The sequence below is a fragment of the Typopeltis vanoorti genome, chromosome 2 (assembly GCF_054136105.1).
Source record: "Typopeltis vanoorti isolate ZY-2024b chromosome 2, IOZ_Tvanoo_1.0, whole genome shotgun sequence".
NCBI classification, from domain to species: Eukaryota; Metazoa; Arthropoda; class Arachnida; order Uropygi; family Thelyphonidae; genus Typopeltis; species Typopeltis vanoorti.
Genome location: NC_143550.1, coordinates 169,820,631 through 169,847,279, shown reverse-complemented (window position 1 = coordinate 169,847,279; position 26,649 = coordinate 169,820,631). Strand labels below are relative to the sequence as shown.

At 38.0% G+C, this 26,649-nt stretch overlaps 1 protein-coding gene across 4 annotated transcripts in view; it reads left to right on the top strand.

The window, feature by feature from the left end:
* LOC150109658 (uncharacterized) overlaps positions 1–26,649 on the top strand; it is a 51,638-nt gene that overhangs the window by 14,888 nt on the left and 10,101 nt on the right. The window contains exons 1-2 of one of the 4 annotated variants that reach the window (XM_090413937.1): positions 10,386–10,466; positions 14,609–15,223. The exons of 1 other annotated variant lie outside the window; for it this stretch is intronic. In XM_090413937.1, coding sequence (XP_090270063.1) covers positions 14,704–15,087 — 384 coding nt within the window. In that variant the 5' untranslated portion in view covers positions 10,386–10,466; positions 14,609–14,703 and the 3' untranslated portion in view covers positions 15,088–15,223. Of the gene's footprint in view, positions 1–10,385; positions 10,467–14,608; positions 15,224–19,449; positions 24,714–26,649 lie in introns of those variants that run through there. 2 more of the 4 variants (XM_090413928.1, XR_016550439.1) reach the window with 2 other exon arrangements.

Below are 26,649 nucleotides of genomic sequence, written 5' to 3'. Positions count from 1 at the left end.
TCCCTGGGGGATGATGTGTCAGTGACATCAGTTCTTGTGTTTGGTTCGCGTAAGGCATTGTGGGAATTGGTTCGAGATAAGGATTCGTGTCGTGATTGGTGGGGAATTTTGAACAAGATCAAGATAAGATGAGGAATCGTGTTGTGGATGTGTGTTGTTATCAGATGAAGATAAGTGACGTCATTTGTTAGTTGTAAATAAATGACGTTATTGTTTTGAATGGAAAAGGAAGATATATTAATGGATAAGAATTCCTGTCGTGATTGGTGGGACACTCTGAACAATTAGGGGTAGGGTGAAAGGGGAAGCGATGTCAGTGTCTTGGATGTGTGTTGTTGTGAGATGTTGATAAATAAATGGTTTGCGTATGGCATTATGGGTGATGGATAGTGATAAGATAGAGTTTGGAATGTTTGGAATTTCGCTGGGGCCCCCTTCTGTCAGGGGCATATGTGGTGTGTTTGGTTCGCATAATGCATTGTGATATTTTGAGATAAGGAATCGTGACGTTTTGTGTTTGGAAATTTCTGTCTCTGTGACATCACACGATGTCACTGTGACATCATGTTTTGTTTTGGTTTGCCTATGGAATTGTGGGCGATGTTTTTGATATAAGATATCTTGTAATTTACCAGAGTGACAAACATCTGTCTTTGTCATCAGGTTTTGTGTTTCGTTATCTGTAGATGGCAGTACCAATTTTCCAATATCTTTTGGGGTATTTCTTTCCTGTTAAAGGCTATGGGAATTCTTAGAGTAGAGTCGAGATAGTGGCAGTGTTTAGACCTTTTCAGAATAATTAATTATATGCTGGTGTCCCCTCAAACACACTTTTTTCTCATATACATAACTCATCCAAATATTTTGATTGTCTACATTTAAGATCTTAAACTTCATTACTTTTCTAGCGTTATCTTTTTTACAAAATGTTTGGCTATTGGTATTTTTAGTTTATAGTCAAGAGAAAAACCAAGGTGACTTAAATGGATTACAACAACTTTTGTATGTAGTCTAGAAATTCTAATGATAATTTAAATTACTTACAATCTTTCCAGAACGGGTCTTCTTAATGCAAATAGATATTCCAAAATAGTTGAATTTTATATCCACAGCACAACACACACACAAAAAAACATATGAGTTGGAAGAAGAACGATATTTCTGTAAATAACCAGAAAATCTAGTTGACTACATCCTTTAGATTTCCATCCATTTGGTGCTTTCGTTAATTCCTTCGCAGATTTCTCTTGCTATGTTTTCCCGCACTTTCTGTCCAAAATGACATCATAGAGTTGAAGTCTAAACGCCATTTTGTTGAGGATACATGTTATTTTCTGTTTGGAATTCAGAGTACTGTTAGAGTATGGAATTCTGACAAGTGAAATGTTTTTTTAACTTAACGTGTTACACAAGTAACATGTAAAGTTAAAAAAAAACACACAAACATTTTTTAGACCAATACATATAATTCTAATCAATAAATAAAATGGTGAGTTTCTTTTCCCCCACACTATAGATTTTTTTCATTAGTCTTTCTTGAAGATTACTCATTAATTTCCGCATGCTTAGTTTTTGGCAGTCCTCTTTCAGATTAGGGAACTTTAGACAGTACATATAATTCACGTGATTTTTCTACATATGACATTTCCAAACAATTTGAACTTTGGTTTTTACAGGACTAAAAAATAAAGAAAGAAAGAAAGAAAAATTGTAAAGAAAAATAAAAGGTTTCCCTTCAAATGAATATTTATGATCACAGCAAGCAAGAAGTTCATCAGCTTTTCAAAGTTTGAAATTCATACCCATATTGTTTTCATCATTTGGTATCATTTAAACCAAGAACAAGTCTGACTATAAAGTTCGTTAATACTTTTGAATTTTCTCTTCCAATGGCAAGCAATATTTGATATTTTCATTTTGATTCACTTGTTATCTGCACACTGTGATATCTTTTAATTTTCTACAGCAATCGTTTTAAGAGTTTAAGTAATGTTATGGGCTAAAATATCTGCTGTCTCTGTAAAATAATCAAATTCTAACAGTCGTATTGTTAGAATTTGGTACGACTGTTTTTTTCTAGTCTGGTGAAGGCTAGAAAAAAAATATAATATAGAATAATGTAATTTCACAATTACATTATTATCTATCACATCTGTCTTTTTTTTTGTTCTCCTAATGGAATAGCATGTGTTGTCAAGTTTTTTTTTAAAAAAAAAGTTTCGACTGCCAGTCATACGTTTTTAAACTTTTATCATGTACAAATGTTTGAAAAGAAAAGAAAACTGTACCTTCTTTTCTACACCAAGAGTTTTTAAGAGTTTGGTAACATGATGGGTTAAAATATCTACGGTCTCTCTGTAAAATAACCAAATTCTAACAGTCGTACTTTAACCACAACTGTTTTTTCTAGTCTGGTGAAGGTATAGCTACAGATATAGTAACGAAATTGTCACTTTTCAGGGGAAATCTCCACTAAAAATTCTGGCTATTAATTTAATACCCGATTCCTTTTGCTTCCAAGAATTGACAAGTTTCTTGAAATATATGTCAGGGCTTGCATGAACAAATAAGACTTTTAATTCACTGAGTGGATTTTCAAACAAAAGAAAATAGTCTCTGGTTAGTTTGTGGCAAGAAATTTCACATGAAAAAAAAATTTAAGTAAGACCATATATACTGGTTAATCCAAAAGTAACAGAAAAAGTAAAAATTCAATAATTCGAAAAGTATAAATAGTAGAATGATGTGGTTTACACAGAAATGCACAGAAAGACATGGGATTTTTTTATGAACGAAAAATTTTATTACCAAAATAGTTACATTTGCCACCGACAGGTGGCGCTTACGTTGTGTCAGTAGTTTGTGCAGTCATAAGTTGTAAGGTCTGGAGATCTTGGTGGCCATTTGTGCTGGAAAGAGCGACTGAGGACACAGTCATCGCCAAATGTCGATCGCAGCAGGTGCTGGACATGACCTGTGATGTGCAGAGGTGCTCCATCCTGTATGAATGTTACACTATGGAGCACTTGCCTCTCTCGATGCTGTCTCTTAAAAGTGCTGCATAAAGCTTGCCTATAACAGAAACAGTTCAAAATGTACCACTGTGAACGTCCTCAAAGTAAAAGGGGCCTATTATTAATGACGCAGTGAACCAACACCATGCCGTCACCTTTTTCTGATGCAAAGGGGTTTCCCAGAGGCGTAGCTAGAGGCAAACGGAGGGGGCGATCTGCCCCAAGCAGCACTTTGAACATTTTTTGAACTTTTGCAGTTAATTCTAAAAAACAGTCTCAAGAACTCAGTTACAGCTATTGTAATACTACTGCGAATTTTCCTCACAATTGCTGTAAGTGTTGCTAGTTGTGAGAGGAGTTTTTCTAGATAAAATTAATTAAGAATTACCTACATTACTATAAAATAGACTTCGACAATGTCATCGACAATGTTGCTAATAGAAAAGCAAGAAAAATAACATTTTAGAATGTTGAAATTAAAGTTACTTCAAAAATAAACATACTGTTTTAATTTATTTCCCTAAATGTCGTTTTGACTTTTTGTAGTATTTTTGGTCTGTATTCAGAGGGGTGGCAAACTCTGGGATCGCCCCAGGCAGCAACAGCTCTAGCTACACCACTGGGGTTTCCAGAATCGCATGTGGGTTCTCTCTCACCCATATGTGGCAGTTGTGTGCATTTACACTTCCATTAAGCGAAAATTGTGTCTCGTCAGTCCACAGGACATTTGACAGCCAGTCCGCATTGTTTCCCATCTATTGAAAAGCCCAATTTGCAAATTCATGATGTCTCTCGAAATCGGTTGGTTTCAGTTTCTGTACGTGTTGGATTTTGTAGGGATACCTCTTAAGGATGATCCTGAGTGATCACTGCACAGTCCTGTACGAAATGCCAGTTCGGCTTGAAATTTCACGTGCACTGTATTCCCCATCTGTGGAAGCTGCCAGTTGTGTGTCGGTCTCGTGTTCGACCTCGTGCACAACTGCAATAGTTTTTTTGGGTCTGTTGCATCTTGCACGCGCTTTCAAGCTGCCAGTGTCCTCAAACTTTTCATCATAGCTATCAGTAAGGAACAAGGCATCGGTCCCTTTCCACTTCTAATACCCTGCATCGAACAATAGGTGCACAAAGCCACACTTGCACATTCGGAGTTCTGAAAATACAGCTTAACTAAAAGTGCTTTATCTCATAACAATAACATGGCTCACCTTGGAAGAACGTTTAACTTCAGTAATAAACGTTAAATGCTGAAAGTTTAACTTCAGTATTCACTACATCTGAAATTTACGTACCTCACGGTTTAAATAGTGACAGGTAGCAGCTCCGTTCCCGCTACAGCGCCACCTGTCGGTGACAAAAGTAACTATTCTGGTAATAAAATTTTTTTCGTTATTAAAAAAATCCCATGTCTTTCTGTGCATTTTTGTAAAAACCGCATTATGCTACTGTCTATACTTTCGAATTATTGAATTTTTCCTTTTTCTGTGACTTTTGGATCACCTGGTATATTGTCTTCTTAAATTGCATAACACATCAATGACACCCTTTTGTTCATTTAAATTTACACATTTATTTCAGTGAAATATTATTCACAAATTGTATTTACCGAATCTAACATACAGAAATAAATAAAGTGAAAAATACAATCTATTTTATGTTCCTTAATCTTCATATTGCTAAATTTGCGCTGTTGTTCAAAGGTTCTTCCCACGGTTGCGAAATTGCCATCATGTGGTTTTTTCGACAATGTGACTCTCATCTGAAAGTTTATTCATTTGTGACCATTGGGAATTTGTTACTGTAGTAAAATTAATGGTTACATTATTATTTTTTTTAAAACCAATATATATTTTTGAGCATTGATATAAGCACAGAATCTTTGGCTATGTTTCCAAAACATATAAAAGTTACACGGTATGTTTTCATGTTTTGGGCATCCAATTCCATTTAAATCTACAACAGGTCTGCCTATTAAATTTGTTAATGTTTTTAATTTTTCTCTTCCTCTGGTGAGCAATATTTGCATGTTGATTCTATCATCCAATTTCTTAGTTTGTCCAGAGATAATGAACCAATTTCCCACTTCAGCTGATATTTTATTAACCAAGAATTCTGTTTTTTAACTCTTTCAGGTAATTCATTCCAACTACAATGTGATTTTGTCAATGGACATCTTACAATAATTCCAGCAGAAATACAAATTTCTTTAGGAAATAAATTTGAAGTCTTATTCAAACGAAATTGTACATCAATTATACCAATGATAACCGAAAATTCGTATTTTTCACCCAATGTAGATTTTTCATATTCGTTTTCCTTCATTCCTCTTTTTTACATTACTTCATTTGGTACCACAGATAAATAGTTATTTATTATTTGTTTCAGTGATTATTAGCTCTGATCTTATATTTTATGTTAACTTTCAAATACAAATTCTTTTACGTTTCTGTTACAAATTCTAAACAATTAGAACCTTACACAAAGAAACTTTCAAAGAATTTTGTGGCTCATCCATTATTTTTACTTTACAGCACACAAAACACCACAACACAATACAATAGTTGCAATGGATGAACGATTTCCTAAGTCCAAAGTCACTGGACTCATTTGTTTTTCCTTATAGTACTCTTTCCCTACCCTACCCTATCCTGACCGTTCCTTCAAAAATGAAACTTTCATGCACATGATTCACAGACATGTGTTTCGCACACTGGTGGGTATGCTGTTGATGTGAGTTTATCTTACTTTGTGTGGGGAAAGCCAAAATTTGTATTTATGTTATCTGCAGAGTACAAACCTTTTTTCTATACCAAACTTTTTTAAGAGTTTAAGTCACGTTTTGGGTTAAATTATCTGCTGTGTCTCTGTAAAAACCACCAAATCTACATGGCGGATTTTCGAGTATATGAACGAAATGTTTACAGCTAACTCAAGCAATGTCAAATAGATAGCATTAGACAGTTTTCTAAATTAATTAATTACAGGATATCAGTTTTCCTAACTTTTCCCCACATTCCTGGCATTAATTTCACAGTAGTATTTTTTACAATAATTAAACAGAATTGCATGAAGGTATAAAGTTATGGATTTAAATATCAAATTCTAAACTGAATAACTGAGTAAAAATTTCACTGTGGAAAACACAACAATAACAACACACATCTTTGTTCATTTAAGTTTTACAATTGCATATTTTATTTTGCTGAAATACTATTTACAAGTATATTCACAGAGAAAAATTCGAAACATGTAATTACCTAAAAATATTTCACAATATTTAGTTTAGACTCTTAACATTTTCCAAAGAGTTCAGTAAAGAAAATTTTCATTACTCACTGTTTCTTGGTTACATTACATCAAAATAGCTGGTCACACACAAGAGTTTTTAGAGCAGATACCATGGTAACCATACCTCCATACATTTGATATTGCATCAGTCTGGAAATGATACCATGCCTCCCTAAACATTTTGTGTATTCTTTTGTCACCAAATATACATGAACAGTTTAGGTAAAATGTTTGTAAATGTCCCAAAATAAAGAATCTTTATCGAATTGGATAAAATCTTGAAAGTCTAATTTTATCATTGATGAATTTAAATGATTAGCAATAATTTTCCCCATGATACGAATAGGTGATAATTCAGTTTCCAAAAATAGTAAATGATTATCAATGTCATACATTTTTGGTGAAAATCTCACAGCTTCTTCACAACTAACAGAATAAACCTTACTTCCATCAGCTCCTGTATCATCGAGTATTAGCTCCCCATCTTGGCATTTCAGAATAAAACAGTCACCGAGGTCCATTTGTTAGTCAACTCTTCTTTGCAAGTAGCCAGGATATCAGACCACTTTCTGCGTAACTTTTCTCAAGTGGTCCTGAATAAATGCATCACAATGTACGTGTCTTCTAAAATAATAATAATGGCTCACCCAATATTTTACTTTACTTTACTGCACACAAAACACCACAACACGATATGATAGCTACACTGGATGAACGAATTGCAGTAACTGAAAAGGCCCTCTATTCGATTGTTTTTTCCTTATAGTACTGTTTACTTGACCCCTACCCTGACCGTCCCTTCCAAAATGACACTTTCATGCAGATGACTCACAGACATGTTTTTGCATGCTGCTGGTGACTTTGATGTTGATGTGAGTTTATCTTACTTTATGACATCATGGGGCAAACTTTATCTCTGTGGTTCGAATTCATCCAAGGGGAGATGAGCGAGCTCGCCATTTGCGGATATCTTTTAGTGATGTCACCTCAAACTGATAACCAATGAGATAAGTGAGCTAGCCATTTGCGGATGTCCAAAATTGTTGGGATGGAAAAAAACATAGCATTACGTGGTGGAGGTGAAAGGGTAGTCGAGAGGTTGACAGTGGTCTTCCCTGCAAGACTCTCCCATCCCACACCTCCTCCCACCCTCCCTCTACTCCAGCAGATGTCTGCTCATCCAAGGGGAGATGAGCGAGCTCGTTGTTTTCTGATTTCTTTTAGTCATGTCACCTCCAACTGATGCTGATAATTTAGGAGTAAAAAAAAAACGTTTTTTTTTTTTTATAGAAAAGGAAAAGAAATGCAAATAGTTTCATATCACAAACCGGGGAAAAACGTCACGATTCCTTATCTTATCTTGACAGAAGTGCTACCCCTACTACTTGGGCTCTTTTCAGATGAGTAATCATTGTACTGTAAATTAGTGATTTTTTAGCTCGAGTTTGAGGTAAGAGTGATTGATGATTGTCGAAGAATGATTGGACTTTTCAGATTATGAGTCTTGATTCTCGCAGGACGCAGGACATATATGGCGCAGAGGGTGAAGCTTGACGCTTTTCATATTCCCTGTTGTCTGTTTCAGGAGCAGTGATGGGAGAGATTTGTGAGCTATTTTAGCTCGCCCTGAGTGGGCAGACGTGGTTATTCGTCGTTGGGTGTTAGGATGGCTTTCGGTCTTTTATGTTTCCAGTGGTCATTACCGTCATAGTTTCCGGCTTGTTGTATCAGTTGGTTTGGATGGGTAGATGTCTTCATAAAGAATTTTTCTGCTAGGGAGCGTAGTAGCCTTGATTCTCGTTGATTTGAATGGATTGTCATATATTTCTATATCAAGAATAAAAAGGTGTATCCACTTATTGTTAAAATACTCTGGATTAGAAACTAATATAGCATATTTTTAGTTCTATTACAAAGTAGACCAAACTTAAAAAGAAATTATATTCTTGTTTGGTCTTCATAAAGGTCGAAACTGGTCTGGGACCCTTTCTATATTGCATTATATTATACAGACCCGGGAGGACATGTGCTTTGCATTATGGAATACTAAGGCAATTAGTTTAATTTACTTTGTAATAAAATGAAAAGAAATCTTTCAATAAGGAGATTGTGGAGTCTATGAAGATTTAAGTTATGTCTTCAATATCAAATAGCAAGCGAATAAACAGATTACTTTGCCAATCGTATCAAAGTAGGTCTTGTTTGCTGGAAGGTGTTTACATTTGAACATCTTCCAGGTTCAGAAATGATAGAGATCTCCGAAATTAGGTTTTCAATTCATAGAAGAAACGTCATCGCTATTTCTTATTACGCAATCTAAGCTTCATATTATACACATATGTATTGTAAATATCCATGTATAGTAAACATTAAGAGCCACTGTTTCCGGAAAAATCTCATTCATTTAAATCACATGGATATTTCTGTGGCGCATTTTACGTGACTTTATATTCGCTAAATAAACATCACCTAAGATGTTTATCACCTAATATTATCCTAAGAACAAACCTAGTTATCAAAGATTGTTTGTTTACTTTTTACAGTGCCAAGATAGTAATACAAGATAGTGAAGTACGGTTTTCAACGAGCTGTATTACTTGACTTCTGCTGTCTTATTTTAATTAATAAATAAAATCTTATATGAAGTATTTCGTACAGTCAACTGTAGCGTTTAATTAATGTTTGGATCCTTTATCCATTCCTTAGAATTTTATATAACCCACCCAGAGCAGTAGTTACTGAATATGTCGTTTGGTTGTAAGATGTGGACAGGCGAGGAGTGCATCACTTGAATTCTCTTTACGTAAGCTTTCAGCTAAAACTCGCTTGTTTATATTAATTTAGGGTGAGTCCAGACTCATTAATTATCGCTTGTCCATATATAAGGACTGGCTTAAAGGGGCGAAGCAAGAATGCTTTTCATCTCCCCGTTATCTGTAGAGGATAGTGCAGCGATAAGGTGTTATTGAGCTATTAAAGCTCTGATCATGGCAGGAGGGTAACAGCAATAGCTGAGCCTCAGTTAGAACTTCATTGGCTACAGCATTGCCATCCATTACCCTCCCAGGATATGGAAACTTTTATATGTATTTTCTGCTTATCGAGAATAAAAAGATGTATCCCCTTATTATTAAAATACTCTGGATTAGAAAACGGTATAGCAAGCTTTTTATTTTATTACAAAGTAGACTAAACTTAGAAAGAAATTTTGTATTCTTGTTTAATCTTCAATAAAATTCTTTCACATATATGAAATATGTTTGAATATAAACATTCTCCAGGAAGTGTATTTATATGCAGACATCTAATTACAACTGAAAATGAACGAATTGTCACAATTTCTTTTTGAGACATCGCGTAACAAGAAACGAATTGCCACCTGTTTGCACAAAATGGCAAACAAACCGAACTGCGTCGCAATAGTTCAGTGCTATCAGTGAATTCTTTCCGTGACATCATTTTTCCTAACAGAAAAAAGAGTGCAGCTAACTCCGACGTCACTGTAATGTTGGAAATTCCAATCGCCGCAAGGAGAGTGTCACATTGCAAGCGTTGCACGTCACGTGTTAAAACGTCACAGAGGAACCAATAAAGGAATACACGTGTTTTGCAATGTTTTTGCCAACGAAGCGTAAACCACCTGGAGTGCCTGATTATTTCTATAGTGTTTCAATATTTCGCAACAATTATCGCTTGAGAATCATTTAAGATATTCGCTACCTTACTTAGTAAAAACTCGGCAGTTTCCTTTTTATAATATATCACGGCTACTTTTCGTGTATTGATATTTATTGTATTTAGAATATTTCTTGATATTTGGTTACATAAACTTGGTATTCCAAATTTATGTAACCAAACGAAATGGCATTACTGGTGGATATGTGTTAAGAATAAAAGAGGGCGCTCGCTTCGACAATAAGTAATAAATGCGAAACCCGTACCAGCTCTTTCACAAAGCCATGAGTCAAGATGATATTTGCTCACGTGCCAGTAACGTTGCGCAATTACAGGAATAATTACACGCTCTAGTACGAGGATCACACAAGACAAGTTGGTGAGTTGTAGCGTGTGTAGCTTCGAAGTATTATTTTCGAAAAATACTGCCGTACTTCGGCGTAGGTGGATTACCTTTTTACGTGTTTTTGGTACAAGTTAACAAGAGACGTAAGTTCAAATGTTACGAAGAATTTCGTTTATAATTACGTTCTCTTGAGTTACTTTATATGTGGATAAATTACTATAAATATTGGTCGATTGGCAGAGCCTCTGCTACTAATGGGTCGCTAAAAGCTAAGCAAGTTTGAGCGCGCGGTTAGTAGTTGGAAGGGGATCAATCGTTCGATGCTGTTGGCGCACACTCACTCGATGAGTCTTTGGACTCCCTGGAGGTGTCACATAATAATATTCTCGTTTTTATTATTTGGGGATACTTTGTCTTAATGTTAATTTCATGGTACATAATATACTGTATATTAAACACAATTGCAAATGACGTCTAGGGTTTTTTAAATATCAGTATCTTAATGTTTTTTTTTTTTTTTTTTTTTTTTTTTTTACCGAAAACATACACAAGTACATTTAAAAGCACAACAACCTCATCTGGAAGAAATAGAACTTAAGCAAGTAAATAAAAATAAGAATGTACAAAGCAATAATCAGACCAGTGGTGACAGTTGCAGTAGAAACACGTGCTGCAACTATAATAAAATAAACAAATTAATTAAAGTAGTGAGATAAAAACATTAAGCAAAACTGAAAACGTAGAAATATTAAACAAAATCCGGGACTCACAAATCGGAGAAAATTATAAAATACAACCCATAAATGATTGAAATAAATTGACGCTGCTCTGAATACTTATCCTTACGAACCTACCAGTATGCAATGAATGCGATAAGACCCTGTGTAATCTCTCTCTCAAATTAAGGCATTGGTAAGCATTCAGTCCTAGAAGAGTCCGCGCGGTTAGCATAATGGTTTTGCGCTTCGCAACCATATGCCTAGGGAAGGAGTGTCCTGGGTTCGATTCCCGTCGCCGACGTGAGGAGCTTAAGGATCTTCCTCCGCCATAGCCAAGTTAGCCGGACGTGGACAGCAGCGTCCCCCCCCCCTAGTTCATCTTGGGGTTTTTCATCCCTCAAGCAGGCAAACGGGCACCGTGAACACACACGGGTCTACAGCCATAAAAATACTTCACCCCCCCATGAGGGGGCTCAAATCTCCCCGATAGGGTCGGGGGAGGAAACTCCATATGAATAAATAAAGTCCTAGAAGAGAATATTGACATTTCTACAGCAGGGGAAAAAAATACAAAAATGGACATTATAGAAAGAGAGAGAGAGAAAATTAAAGGGTGTCTAGCACCCTTTCCTTAGTGCGTCTGGAGAGTAAAAACCGAGGCTTCAAGTAGAAGTGGGTGATGTGATGTGCTCTTGAAATAGATGACCTCGAGCGACTCTTAAAATGCTTATGCAGTCAAGATCAGATGATTGCAGAACTTGTAAATATACTTCATGGTTCTTAGACGTTTACTGCTATGTTTATCCGAAGTGATTTCTTTCTAGAAACGGAAGTGTTGCCTTCTAAGTACTTGATGATATTTTCCAGTAAGTTTCTGTTGTAAAATAGACATCGTTTTACTTAAGTTTACAAGTTACTTGATTGTAAAAAGAATAAATTTAAAAAAAAATATATATATATATACAGTATATATATAGATAGATTTAGAAAATCTCGAAGTCAAATTGCATAACATAACATCACAACTCTCACATTTCAAGGATATGTCAGAAGAGGTAAGCTGGGTTTTATGGTCAGTTTAAAGAGAATACGAAAGGATAAGTTAGCTAAATTCATAGGTTGGTTGATGGAGAGATATCAGAGAGTAGTTTATTCAGGAGTAGAATCCAAAAGACGGCATGTGACTAGTGGTGTGCCGCAGGGTTCTGTTCTTGGACCACTGCCGTTTAATTTGTCCATTAACGATATAGGGAAGGATCTAAGAGGAACGGTTCATTTGTTCTCTGATAATGCAAAGTTGGGTAGGGCAATAGTGAATGCAGAAGATGTCAAAATCTTGCAGGAAGACTTGGATAGATTGGAGTTCTGGGCTAAGGAGAATGGATGTCAATTTAATGTGACAAAATGTAAGGTTATGCATTTTGGGGTGAAAAGATTAGCAGCAGTATACCACATTGGTGGAACTGTACTCCAGGAGATTGATGAGGCCAGGGACTTGGGAGTGTTGGTGGATAGGGAGATAAAGTTTAGGGGACACATGGCAAAATTGGCTAAATCAACTCATCAAATCACTTGGATGCTGAAAAATACTTTGACGAGCAGAGACATTCAAGTTCCTCTGTATCGAGCCTTCATAAGACCTCATCTCGACTACTGTGCCAGATTCGGTCACCTAGGTTTCTCCTTGATGGGGAGGAGATGGAGAGGATCCAGAGGCGAGTGACCAAGATGATAGCAGGAGTATGGAAGGAACCTTATGAGAACAGGTTAAAGATTTGTGGGTTGCAGAAATTGGTTGATAGGCGGAAGAGGGGAGATATGATTGAGACATTCAAATTGCTGAAGGGTTTTTATAGGATTAATTCAGAAGATATTTTTGAGATCAGGACTGGTGGTGGGAGAACTAAGGGACATCTATGGAAATTGAGCACGAGTGTGGTTAGCAAGGGTGTTATAGCTGGGTTCTTTACTTTTAGAGTGGTAAATGAGTGGAATAAGCTGCCAGGGTCTGCTGTGGGTGCTATGACGGTGAGTGAGTTCAAGGCAAGGTATGATAGATACTGTGAGAATGTCGAATAGTTGTGTGGACATGATGTTTAGGGCCCCCCTGGATGAGTCTAAGGACTCCCTGGAGTCGCCCGTAATAACAGTAATAAAAGAGATGTTGGGGACGCGCATGGTAGAAAAAGAGACCGGGAGGAAGACCAATATATTTAGATGGATTGATGCAGTTACAACTGCCTTAGATGGCTGAAATATAATGTCTGACAGTACTGTAGGCCTTACTGGATTGGAGAAAACTGTTGATAGGAAGATAGAAATAATTTAAAATTAATTATGTAGTTTTATTCATAGTATCCAGTAGACGGTTACATATCAAGAATTTGTTAATGATTATCTTAAGAAATTTAAATTCAAGAATCATATCGGAAATATAATTTATAAAGTTCACTAGTGCTTAATTAAAATCGGCTTTACGTCTAGGAGAAAGGAAGCTATAATACCATTAAGCAAGTCTCTGATCGAGCTAAAATAATTAAGAGGAGAGGTTTGCGGAACTAAGTTTGAGTAGACTCTTCGGTCAGGTATAAGTGAAGAGAAAGAGTTAAAACCCAATATACGAAATCGATTTTTTACTGTTCGGGTTGATGTTCAGATGATATCAAAAAAAAAAAAAAGATTTGGAATGGCAAAAACAAGTCAGAGAACTATCTAAACTATGGAAGGATGGATTTATTTCCACAGGAAGAAAACTGAGGATTCTGGATTTTTTTTTTTTAAGCAGTCACTAATGCATGTGAAACTTAGAACCTAAAGAAGTCTGATAAGAAGATGGTTGCTTTTAAAATGCAGTGTCATAGGAGACTGTTGAGGATCAGATATACTGACAGGCAAATAAATGGGTGGCTGCTAAAAAGGATCAGTAGAACGTTAAGAATCCTTAGAGCATTAACAGAAAAAAAACGGAAATACTTTGGATACGTTGAAAGAATGGAAGGAGGAATTCTCAGAACAGTAACAGAAAGTAAGTTTCCTGTAAAAAGAGAAAGGAGTAGACCCTAAACAAGATGGACGGATGGTGTGTCTGAAGTGATTGGTCTTCAAAGAGTCGAAATCTCCAGAAATCATAGAACAGGACCACCTACCGAGGACCATTATTGCCTGTGACTTAGGAGCGGAGTGACCATACCTCTTCTGATGATGATGATGATGTCTAGTGAACTTATGGAAGGAGCCAGCCCAGTATACACGGCGTAGTAAATATCATGTTGCGCATATCAATTTGGTCAAAAATGACTCTCTTGTTGATTCTTTGGGTCAGTTGATTTTCCTCACAATCATACACCCTTCGTCAAACACAGGTGTTGTAGTTAGTCGTGCATCCTAGTATAACCATGAATGAACGTAGATATACAAAGTTGGCTGTATCGTGAAGCGCTGGTGCCATTACCTGTGTATGAAATTAACTGCATTTTTACTTTAGCAATTTAATTAATTATTATATTCTTGTTTAATAATCTTATTTATAAATTATTTATTATTAACTGTATTGCATTTTTTTACAGATTTTTCTCTCTCCTGAATTATCCCAATTATCGTTCAATAATTCCCGTTGGGTTATTATGAAACACTGTAAATAATCCAGTGTTCTAATTTGGCGATGATACCGATCGTTATTTTGTCAGCTGTAGTAGCGGTGATTTTTACACTCATAACATGCTCTTACTGTTACAAGAAGTACAACACAAAAGGAGGTCCGAAAGGTACAAAGTTTAAAGGATCCAGTTGGTCGAGTAGGAAAAGATCCTCGTCAGATATAGAGTACGGAGTGCACAGCATCTATTATGGTGGAGAAGATTTCCATAGTATTGGTGGAGGTGATTCCCACAGTGTCGGTGGAGGAGGATGCGACTCTGGTGGAGGATGCGACTCTGGTGGAGGATGCGACTCTGGTGGAGGATGCGACTCTGGTGGAGGATGCGACTCTGGTGGGGGATGCGAATCAGGAGGAGGAGGTGACTCTGGCGGGGGTTGCTGCGATTAAGATAAATACTTTTCTTTGGATTAATCAGCGAGAATAAACAGATGACTCAACAAAACAAAGAATTATCGGTCATCTGTGCAAGAATAAGATTTCTTTTAAAATTTCATGTCAAATATAAATACTTCGATTTTCTACTGACATTTGTATTGAATCCTCTCATGTCCATCATCACTTCTAACAATATTTTTTGAAAATCATTGTAATACATAACATATATATTTACAAGCAAATCATTTATTTATGAAATAGCTGATTAAATTCATTTTAACAACAAAAATGTTACACTACTACATTTTAAAAAAAATTAAAGAAACAGTAGACATTGATCATCGAAAACGATGCAAAAGTTCTCTATTTCTTAATTGACAAAAAGATTCACACAAGAGATATAAAAAGGAACAATACAATCTACTTTTCTTTTACCCTTCACTCAGAATTCAGTAATACTTGGAAAGTTAGCTTGTTCCACATCATACATTATCTACTGATGTTATAATATAATACATTTACATATTAGAATGTAATATGAAAGTTTGGTAAGGGGGGAGGTATCCTGACAATGTCACAACACTGAATAAGGCATATGGTTGGCTTTATTTCATACTGTACAGCCTCTCTTAAAGGCGTCATATTTAGAGGAAGTTCGAATTTGGCATTTCTGTGAGCTAGAAGCTGATTGCTAAGATGGCGAGAATTTTCAACATCCATTCTGTATGGTATAATGGTAAATATATAGAATGTAATGTTCCTTTTTTTCGGTACTATCTCCAAATGAAAAATGAAAACCTTTTTTGAAACATTCTACTCAATATATTTGAGTAGAAGACCTTTGAATGTAATATTTGTCGAGCAAATCCTAACTGTTAACCATTAACAGTACTGACAGGATGGGTGAAGCACTAGTGCTTTTCATATTCCCCTTTATCTGTAATGAGAGTTGTTTGGAAGTGGGAGATTTGTGAGCAATTAAGCTCGCCCTCTGAGGGCAGTTGTAGTAGCTATGATCGGTTGAGAGAAGAATAGCCTTCGGTCTTTTGTGTTTGTAGTAATCAGTCTCATTGTAATTGACTGCTTGTAGGATTAGTGGGTTAGAATGTGAACTTGACTTCACGAAGAATTTTTTCTGCAAGATCACGAAGAAGGGAGGAGATGTATGGAATGCCGGTTTCTCGGTGAAACTGTGAATTTCTGATGAACCACGGTGCATCCACGATCATCCTAAGGCATTTGTTTTCGATTCACTGTAATTTTGAAATGTTTGATCTTGAAGTGTGACTCCATGCTGGTGAGGCGTAGGTAATGACTGGACGTATTATCATCCGGTAAAGAAGCAATTTATTATCTAGGTTCAATTAATTTGCTCTTGCGGTTGATCAATGGGTAGAGCTGTGCTATTACTTTGGAAGATTTGGTGCCAATGAGATTGATGTGCTTGTTAAAAAGGAGTTTCTTATCCATTAATACCCCAAGATATTTGGTCTCTGATTGCGATGGGATCTTATGACCAGAAAGCAGGATGTCTTCTTTGTTGCAGACCGTTCTTCTTGAAAACAACATGGCTCAGCTTTTGAGGGGGGTTACTTGAATCCTCCTGTTGGTGAACCAGTTTGCTAGCTCATTGATACTTCCTTGAAGTCTACTGATTGCTAGGCGAGGGCTGAACGATCTAGCTAGAATAGCGGTGTCGTCGGCATAAAGGGCCATGGAAGTTGTTCTTGAATTGAGAGGAATATCTGCCCTGTAAATTGTGAAAAGTATTGGGGCCAGAAGAGAACCCTGAGGTACTCCCTCCAGGATTTTGCGCCTTGATGACACAATTCCGTTGAGTTTTACTTGCATGTATCTTTCATTAAGATATGAATATATGAGTTTTACTAGTTTAATTGGAATATTGTTTTCAATTAGTTTGAAGATAAGGCCTTGATGGCAGACCTTATCAAAGGCCTTGGCAACATCCAAAAATACAGCAACAGTGTGAAGGTGCCAGTTAACTCCATGAGTGATATGTTCTGTTAGTCGGTGAATTTGTTGCACCGTGTTGTGAGCTTTGTGAAACCAAATTGCTCATTTGGGATTATTTTCTGTTTGTCCACTGCCGATTGTAGTCTTGACAGGATGACCTTTTCTATTACTTTGCCAAGACAGGAAAGAAGACTGATGGGCCTGTAGCATTGGGGAAGTTGTGGGTTATTACCAGGCTTTTTCAGAGGTATAAAATCTCCGATTTTCCAATCTGTGGGAAAGTACTGGAATCTTAAAATGGAATTGGTAATAATATTAACTAGATGAATTATGGCTTTCCGTGGGAATAGCTTTATTATTCTATTGGTAATGCCGTTAGGGCCAAGGGCCTTTTTATTCTTCAGATGGAAAATAATATTTATTATTTCTGTTGGAGATGTAGGGTTTCTGAATGATCCTTAGGCTGTCTTAGTGCATTTCTAAGTTTACGATGAACTTTGTAAATAAGATTGATATTTAAGTTTACGTAAGATGGGCTGCATTGATTTTCCAGATAATCAATTAGGGTTTCTACTTTTTCTTCATCTGAGTGTGCAATTCCAAGATTGGTCTTCAAAGGGGGAAGTGGTTGTCTTTTGGTACGAAGAGATTTTACAAACTTCCACATGGAGTTATCTTCTGGGTTGATTTCCCTGAGTTTGGATTCCCATTTGGAATTCCTGTGCATCTGGAGAGCTTCTCAAACCGGTCTGTTCAAGGTGTTTAAGGTTGTTTTGTCCTGCAGGGCTCTGGTGTTGTGATATCGCTTTCTGGCTTTATTTTTGGCCCTAATCATGTCCATTATCTCTTCCGAGAGATCCAGTTGGTTGGGAGTGTAGAAGACAGTGGTTTTTTAGTGACTGATGCTATTGCTGTGTTGATTTGCCTAGTTAAATTGCTTACAGCTTGGTCTATTTCTGCTTTATTACGAATTACAAGGGATGGACCGATGTGGACTGGGAGAACCTTAGAGAGCTTGTCCCATGGTAAGAAAGAATGATGGGGAGAGAGCTGATATTGAAGTCTAACCTGAGCAGGATGGGATTATGATCTGACTTCCTTAGACGTTCGGTTGTAATTTTAAGCTTACAAATGTCGGTAACTTCATAGATTCTTTCTATGTGTTGGAGATTTCGACCAACACCAGTGGCATTGGTATTTTATCTGACCTCAACATTCTACTGACTTTTATTGGGGTCGTCAATCCTTGATTGATGAGGTCAGGTGTGATCTCATCAGTTGTGATGCCCTTAGCCACTCCTCTTAGAACTACGTTTTAGTTCTCGCTTGCTAGCGCAAAGGTGTGAAGGGCAATTTAGAGTTGTCCACCATTTTCGTCATCATGCGATAATCTGTGACAGTGGTAGGGTGAATCTTTACACCTTATTCAATATTTCTTGCCCAGGAAAAATTCATATTTTGTTCTCCTACGGATCTTGAGACTGAGGTCCATTTATCTTTATCTCGAAGGATAACCGGAGGGACATTTTCTTTTCTATCTTGAGTGATCTGATTTTGTTGAGTTGTTACATCATCTTCCATTCCACCTTCCGATGTCCTGGGAAGGACATCGGAAGGTGGAATTTATTTAGGAAGGTAAAATTTGTTTAACTGTTGAATATTAGATTGTTCCTCATGTGAACAGTCGAACTGTCGAGGAGACTTTGTAGGTGGAACAGGTGTAATGTCCTCTTCGATGTCCAAATCATCATCTTTCGTGCCATTTACTAGAGTGAAGAGATTCAAGCAACCAGGATAATCTGTTTCAAATTTATTTAGGATGAATATGAGAATGTCAAGTGACATAACTTTGTTTAACTGTTGAATGGCGTCCTTAATATCTTTTACATTCTCCATCCTTGTGTACAACGAGGGATGAAATATTTATATTCATAATGGCGAAGGGAACGGGCTAGGGCCGGAAAATGGCATCAGAGGTCAAAACCTTGTATTCCGTTATCCAAGAAGATTCACAATATCTAAAACTCACTAATCACCACTGAAATCAAAAACATTCTTTGCAGCAACAACAACCATCATGCCGTTATTCATCTTTGGTCATCTTGGAATCCCAACTGTTTGGACTGAAAAGATTACTTGAATTTTCTGTACATCGAGAATAAAAAGGTGTATCCTCTTATTATTAAAATACTCTGGATTAGAAAAAGGTATAATAAACTTTTTATTTTATTACAAAGCAGACTAAACTTAGAAAGAAATTGTATTCTTGTTTAATCTTCAATAAAATTCTTTCACGTATATGAAATACGTTTGAATATAAACATTCTCCAGGAAGTTTACTTACATGCAGACATCTAATTACAGCTGAAAAGGAAGGAATTGTCACAATTTTTTTTTTTTTTTTTTTTTGAGACATCGCGTAACAAGAAATGAATTGCCACCTGTTTGCACAAGATGCCAAACAAACCGAACTGCGTCGCAATAGTTCAGTGCTATAAGTGAATTCTTTCCGTGACATCGTTTTTCCTAACAGAAAGGAGAGTGCAGCGAACTCCGACGTCCCTTTAATGTTGGAAATTCCAATTCGCTGCAAGGAGAGAGTTACATTGCAAGCGTTGCACGTCACATGTTAAAACGTCACAGAGGAACCAATAAAGGAATACACGTGTTTTGCAATGTTTTTGCCAACGAAGCGTAAACCACCCTGAGTGCCTGATTATTTCTATAGTGTTTCAATATTTCGCAACAATTATCGCTTGAGAATCATTTAAGATATTCGCTACCTTACTTAGTAAAATCTTGGCAGTTTACTCAGAATATTTCGTTTTTTTTTTTTTTTTTCAGAATAATTAGTTTTTATAGTATATCACGACTGCTTTCGGTGTATTTATATTTATTGTATTTGGAATATTTCTTGATATTTGGTTACATAAACTTGGTGTTCCAAGTTTTTGTAACCAAACGAAATGGCATTACTGGTGGATATGTGTTAAGAATAAAAGAGGGCGATTGCTTCGATCAATAAATAATAAATGCGAAACCGTACCAGTTATTCCGGTACACGGTGGAGGGCGCTGGTGCGTAATGGCGGTTGCCAAGTGTTTATATATGTGATCAGTGATTTAAATAGTTATGAATAATTCGGAGTGTTGATTCAGATTTTTGATATAAGCGGAAAGCGAAGGTAATCAAGTAGCTCATGATTGTGTTGTTAATTAGTGATTGCGGTCTCGCGATAGTCCTTTAGTGTGTTATATTTTGTGTTTATACGCTATTCGGAAATCCTTGAGATCCAGCTCAGGTAAGCATATAAGCATATATTTGAATATTTCAAACATGACCAGTTTAAGTCCCGATGACTTTATCCAATCGTTGGATAAGAAGCTAGCGCTCGACCTCCTCAAAAAACTGTTGAAGAAATTTGAGGTAGAGTGGCCAGGGTTTCTAAACCTATATTCAGCGACAGAAGACTTCACAGAAGGGCACAACTCAACATCAGGGGGAGAAGGAAAGATGAACCTGATAATCTCTGCTCCCACTCCAAAACATAATACAGAAACCCATGCACGGAAAAAACGTAAAACAGCGAAGACTCAGATAAACGAGGGGTTGGAAGAAGATGCCCCCAACACTGACCTCCCCACGCCCAACAACGAAAAAGTTCCCCCAATTGTTCTACGGGAAAAAGAACGTTGGACGGCCCTTAGGCCTATTATGCAAAACCACCAAATTGCCTATTCTTGGGCAAAAAACGTAGACGACGGAGTTAAAATCCAGCCTACCACAGTAAGCGACTACAGACTAATCACAAAAACCATGGACGAGTCAAATATTAAATATCATACTTACTCACTGAAGTCGGAGAAAAACCTAAACGGTGTAGTCAGGAGAGTAACAGAAAACATCTGCACAGATGAAATTACTGAAGACCTCTGCCTCCACGATCTCCCACCTGTCAAAATTAGCAGAATGCTTCGGGCTGACAAGAGTCCAATGCCCCTAGTACTCGTTGAGATACCTAACACACACAAGAACATATACAACTTAACAACGATCTGTGGCCTGAAAATCACAACAGAACCACTAAGAAAAAGAGCCTCGTCAGGCCAGTGCTACAGATGTCAGAAGTACGGACAGGCACAGAAACACTGCAGAGCAGACTATAAATACTTCAAATGTGGACAAAACCACCCCACAGCAACCTGCTCAAAACCCAGGACCTCACCAGCCAAATGCGCGAACTGCGGGGGCCCCCACCCGGCAAACCACAGAGGCTGCAGTCACTACCCTAAGAATAAAACAGACAACAAAAGGAAACAGATCTCTGAACCCTGCCCACAGGGACCTGAGTTGACTGCTCCCCAGTTGCCTGACACGCAACAAAAGACAACAAAATACCAGCTCTCACAAGTGGAAAATACCAACAGTCTGGAAAGCCACCGTCGAAGCAGGACATATGCCGAAGTAGCACGCTCATCCAAATATATCCAGAAGGACCAAATTCTTCCAAACATGACAACAGTCATCACAGCCTCATTGGCAAACATGCTTCAAGACTTCAGTAAGTCAAACCCTTCACCAAACTCCACATAAAGATTTCTAAAAGAAACTCAAACCATATTATCAATGCTTGTTAATGAATAAAACTAGATTAATGCCAGACTCACTACAGATCGCCGCTTGGAACGCCAATGGCCTAAAAAACAAGACTTTGGAACTTCAAGAATTCTCTCACAGATACAACTTTGACGTCATCCTAATTAATGAAACTCATCTAAGACCTGCAGACAGTCCAAAACTGAGAGGCTACGCACTATACAGAAACGACCGACTGGACTACAGAGGTGGTGGTACAGCCATATTTATCAGGAACTGCATCAGGCACAATGGAATAATCACCCACCCAACCTCCAACCTAGAACTCATCGGTGTCGAAGTCCACACAAATTCAACTGGAAGACTTAAAATCTACGCCGCCTACAACTCCCCTGCTAAGACCCTGCTATTTTCTGACTTGGATGCTGTACTAGGCACAAATGAATCCATCATCGTCGCTGGGGACTTGAACTCCAAACATCCCTCCTGGAACAGCAGAACCACAAATAAAAATGGCCGTAGTATCCTCTTCAGCTACACAGGATTAAACAACGCTGTCGTAACAGGACCCAGTGAACCAACCCACCACAGCCCAACTGGCACAGCCGACATCCTAGACATCGCCATTCTACACATCAAATACCAGCACAGCATTCAAGCACTGAACGAATTATCATCAGACCACAACCCAATCCTACTTCACTTAGGGAACAAAGACCAGTCACCCCCCCAAAACCTCCATTGTCTGGGAGAAACTCAAGAAAGTGCTACCAGAACACATTGGTCCGGTTCCCCATATAAAAACCAAGGAAGAAATAGACACGGCAATAAAGAACCTCACCAATCAAATCAATAAAGCCATAACAGCAGCCACAGTATCCACGATCACCCACAAACAATATCGTCTCCCGGAAGAAATCATGGAATTAATAAGGGAAAAAAACAGACAAAGAAAAAGATATCACAACACTCCTGCTCCCCAGGACAAAACAGCCCTCAACAGATTAAAGAAATCTGTCCGAGAAGCTCTTCAGAACCACAGGAACCAACAATGGGACAACACGCTCACCTCCATCTCCACAGCAGATCATTCTATATGGAAATTCCTAAACAATCTCAGGATCAAGCGCAGATCCCTCCCCCTCTGCAAGCAGAACAGCACCTTGCATACACAGATGCTGACAAAGCCGAAGCCATAGCAAAAAACCTAGAGAAACAATGCAGTCCTGCATATGAGAACCTAAACATCAGCCACGTATACAAGATCCATCGTAAAGTCAGGTTCACAGTAAATCGTCCCGATATCAATCCAAGTCCTATAATGCCTACCTCACCTACCGAAATAATCGGCATCATCAAACATCTCAAGATCAAAAAAGCCCCAGGTCCGGATGGCATCACTAACCAAGTCATCAAGGCACTACCACGCAAAGCCATAGCACATCTGGCAAACATCATAAACTCCATCCTCAAATGGCAGCACTTTCCTCAGTCATGGAAAATAGCTGACATTATTCCAATTCACAAACCTGGCAAAGACCCACAACTACCTGAAAATTACCTTCCCATCAGCCTGCTATCCAATTTAGGGAATATAGCTGAGAAAATCATCCTCATCAGACTCCAAGTTCATGTCAACCAATTAAATATCATTCCACAAGAACAATTCGGCTTCCGTCAAAATCACAGCACCACCCATCAAATCCATTGACTGGTAGAATACATCACCACAGGATTCAATTGGAATCAACACATTGGAGCTGTCTTCCTAGACATCTCAAATTCCTTCGATAAGATCTGGCACCAAGGCCTCCTCTACAAACTTATCATCGCTAACCTTCCACTAAACATGATACACCTGATCAAATCATACCTCTCCAACAGGAGGATGCAAGTCAAAATCAATGAAACAGTCTCAACCCAACGGAAAATCCTCGCTGGAGTTCCTCAAGGATCACTGCTAACCCCGATCCTGTTCAACATCTATATGGTAGACATCCCTCTAAATCCTGTCACATCGCCCTTTATGCTGATGACACGGCTATTCTAGCCAGATCTCGTCAACCACTTCTCGTCACCAAAAAACTACAAGACACCATCCTGAATCTAGAAAAATGGTTTAAAGACTGGCGACTACAATTAAACCCCCAGAAAAGTACAACGATACTCTTCACAAGAAGACGAGCATCCCCCAAAGGAGACATCACCCTGTTCAACTCTAAAATTCCCTGGAAAACTGAAGCAAAATACCTAGGAATACTTCTCGATAAGCGATTATGCTTCGACAGCCACATCAAGAGCATATGCACCAAAGCTTCAAAAGTTATCGCCCAGCTCTACCCCTTGATCAACAGACACAGCAAACTAAGCTCAACAAATGAAATACTACTGTACAAGACAGTGATCCGTCCCACAGTCATATACGCCTCCCCAGCCTGGAACCATACCTCCAAGACAAACATCCTCAAGCTGCAAAGACTACAGAACAAATGCCTGCGAATGATTCTGGACGCCCCGTGGTTCATCAGGAACGCCCAGATTCACCGGGACATAAATATCCCCTACATCTCTCCACTACTACGCTCCCTAGCAGAAAAATTCTTTATGAAGACATCTATCCATCCAAACCAACTGATACAACAAGCCGGAAACTATGACGGTAATGACTACTGGAAACATAAAAGACCGAAAGCCATCCTAACACCCAACGACGAATAACCACTTCTGCCCACTCAGGGCGAGCTAAAATAGCTCACAAATCTCTCCCATCACTGCTCCCGAAACAGACAACAGGGAATATGAAAAGCGTCGTTTCACGCTCTGCGCCATATATGTCCTGCGTCCTGCGTACCAGTTATTCCAGAAAGCCACGAGTCAAGATAACATTTTACTCACGTGGCATTGACGTTGCGCGATTCCAGGAATAACTACACGCTGTGGTATGAGGGTCACACAAGAAAGTTGGTGAGTTGTAGCGTGTAGCTTCGAAGTGGTATTTTCGAAAAATGCTGCCATACTTCGGCGTAGGTTGGATTACCTTTTTACATGTTTTTGGTACAAGTTTACACGTAAGTTCAAATGTTATGAATAATTACGTTCTCTTCAGTTATTTCATATGTAGAAATTAATTGTAGGTTAATTTCTTGCTACTTAATATTCGTTAAAATATACAAAACGCAAGGTATATATATATACATTGCGTTTTTTTATGTGTGTGTGTATATATTTTTTTTTGTGTGTGTGTGTGTATATATATATATATATACCGCGTGATTATAAAATAACGTCAAGTGTTCAGTGCCCTCTAGCGAGTAATGTATTGGATGAAACACAGCAGTATTCGGTAGACTACACAGTGGAACATGGGGAGTTGATTTAACGAAAAAAAAAGAAATAGTACCAGAAGTCGCCAACAGGTGAAATTTTGGGGCTGTTTACCTAGTAAAATGCATTAATTTGCATTATCGCGATTATTATAATTTGCATTATTGTGAGCGATCATGCAATAAAAGGAAAGCCTGTGAGATTTCTCATCATTCGTAGACGAACTGCTATTCGATGCCTTACCTTACGTGAGCATGCTTTGTTAGTCAAACTCTATTATCAGCGAAACAATAATGCCAGTGCTTGTCTTCGCGATTTTCAGCGTATGAAAAAATTTATGAAAAGGACCGATTAGCGTAACAAACTTACGAAAACTGATTCGGCAATTTGAAACTACTGGAACTCTAGCAGTGCAGGTAGGCAGGGGATGCAAACCAATCAATCACCAACAAGTTGCAACTGCTATTATGGAACAGGAGATGACGAATGTGCAGGGTTCCAGCAGCGCACGAATAATATCCCGGCAAACGGATATCGCATACACAACGGTGTGGAAAATCCTATATCAGATGTTGAAGTTTTATCCCTATAAAATCAGTCATGTTCAAGAATTGCGCCCTGGTGATGCGACCACAAGAATCGACTTATCTTTGAGATTCTTAGTGAGCATGGAAGTGAATGATGCATGGCAGTGGCAGAGTTTATGGAGTGACGAAGCACACTTTTTTTTGAACGGCGATATTAACACACGCAACTGTCGCATGTGGGCTGCAGATGCCTATCCACTCACCCAGTCACAGTGTGGTGCGGATTTACGGCATCTTTTATCATCGGTCCATACTTTTACGAGGAAAAAGGAAAATCGCCGAAATGGACCAGTGACCTGTTCCATCAATGCTAACAGGTCACTGCTATGCCAATATGCTACAGAACTTTGTGGTTCCACAACTGCAGCAAAGAGGATGTCTCGATTCGACCATCTTCATGCAGGATGGTGCACCACCCCACATTGGACTTCAGTTACAGCGTGTTTTGCGACAACATTTCTCTGACAGAAGAATCATTAGTCGTGCCTTTCCCACGCCATGGCCACTGAGATCGCCTGATCTCAATCCTTGTGACTTTGGGCTGTGGGGATTTTTAAAAGCATTGTGTATCAATGACATGTACCTGATATTCCAACTTTGAAAGATCGAATAACGTTACACGTGAGACAAATCAATTCCGATATGTTGCGAGCCACTGTGGAAAATATACACCGTATGCACTGGAACATCAGAATGGTGGTCATATTGAACCTCATTTGTAATTAACAATAAACGTCACGAAATTGATGTGTGCTGGCTCTCATTTGCCATTTTGCCATTCATTAGTCACACCTACTAAAATTAATTTGGCAGCGCCAAAAAATCCCCTGTTGGCGACTTTTGGTGTTACTTTTTTTCGTTAAATCGAATCCGCATGTTCCGCTGTGTACGTCTACCGAATATTGGTCTGTTTCGTCCAATACATTATTCGCTAGAGGTCTCAGAACACTTGACGTTATTTTATAATCACCCGTTATATATGTACGTAGGCTGTTCAATAAGTTATAAGACTATATTTATACAGAAAACAGATTACCTTTAATCGTCATCATTTACATGGTCTTTTTCGAAGTAATTACCGTGAGACGTGATG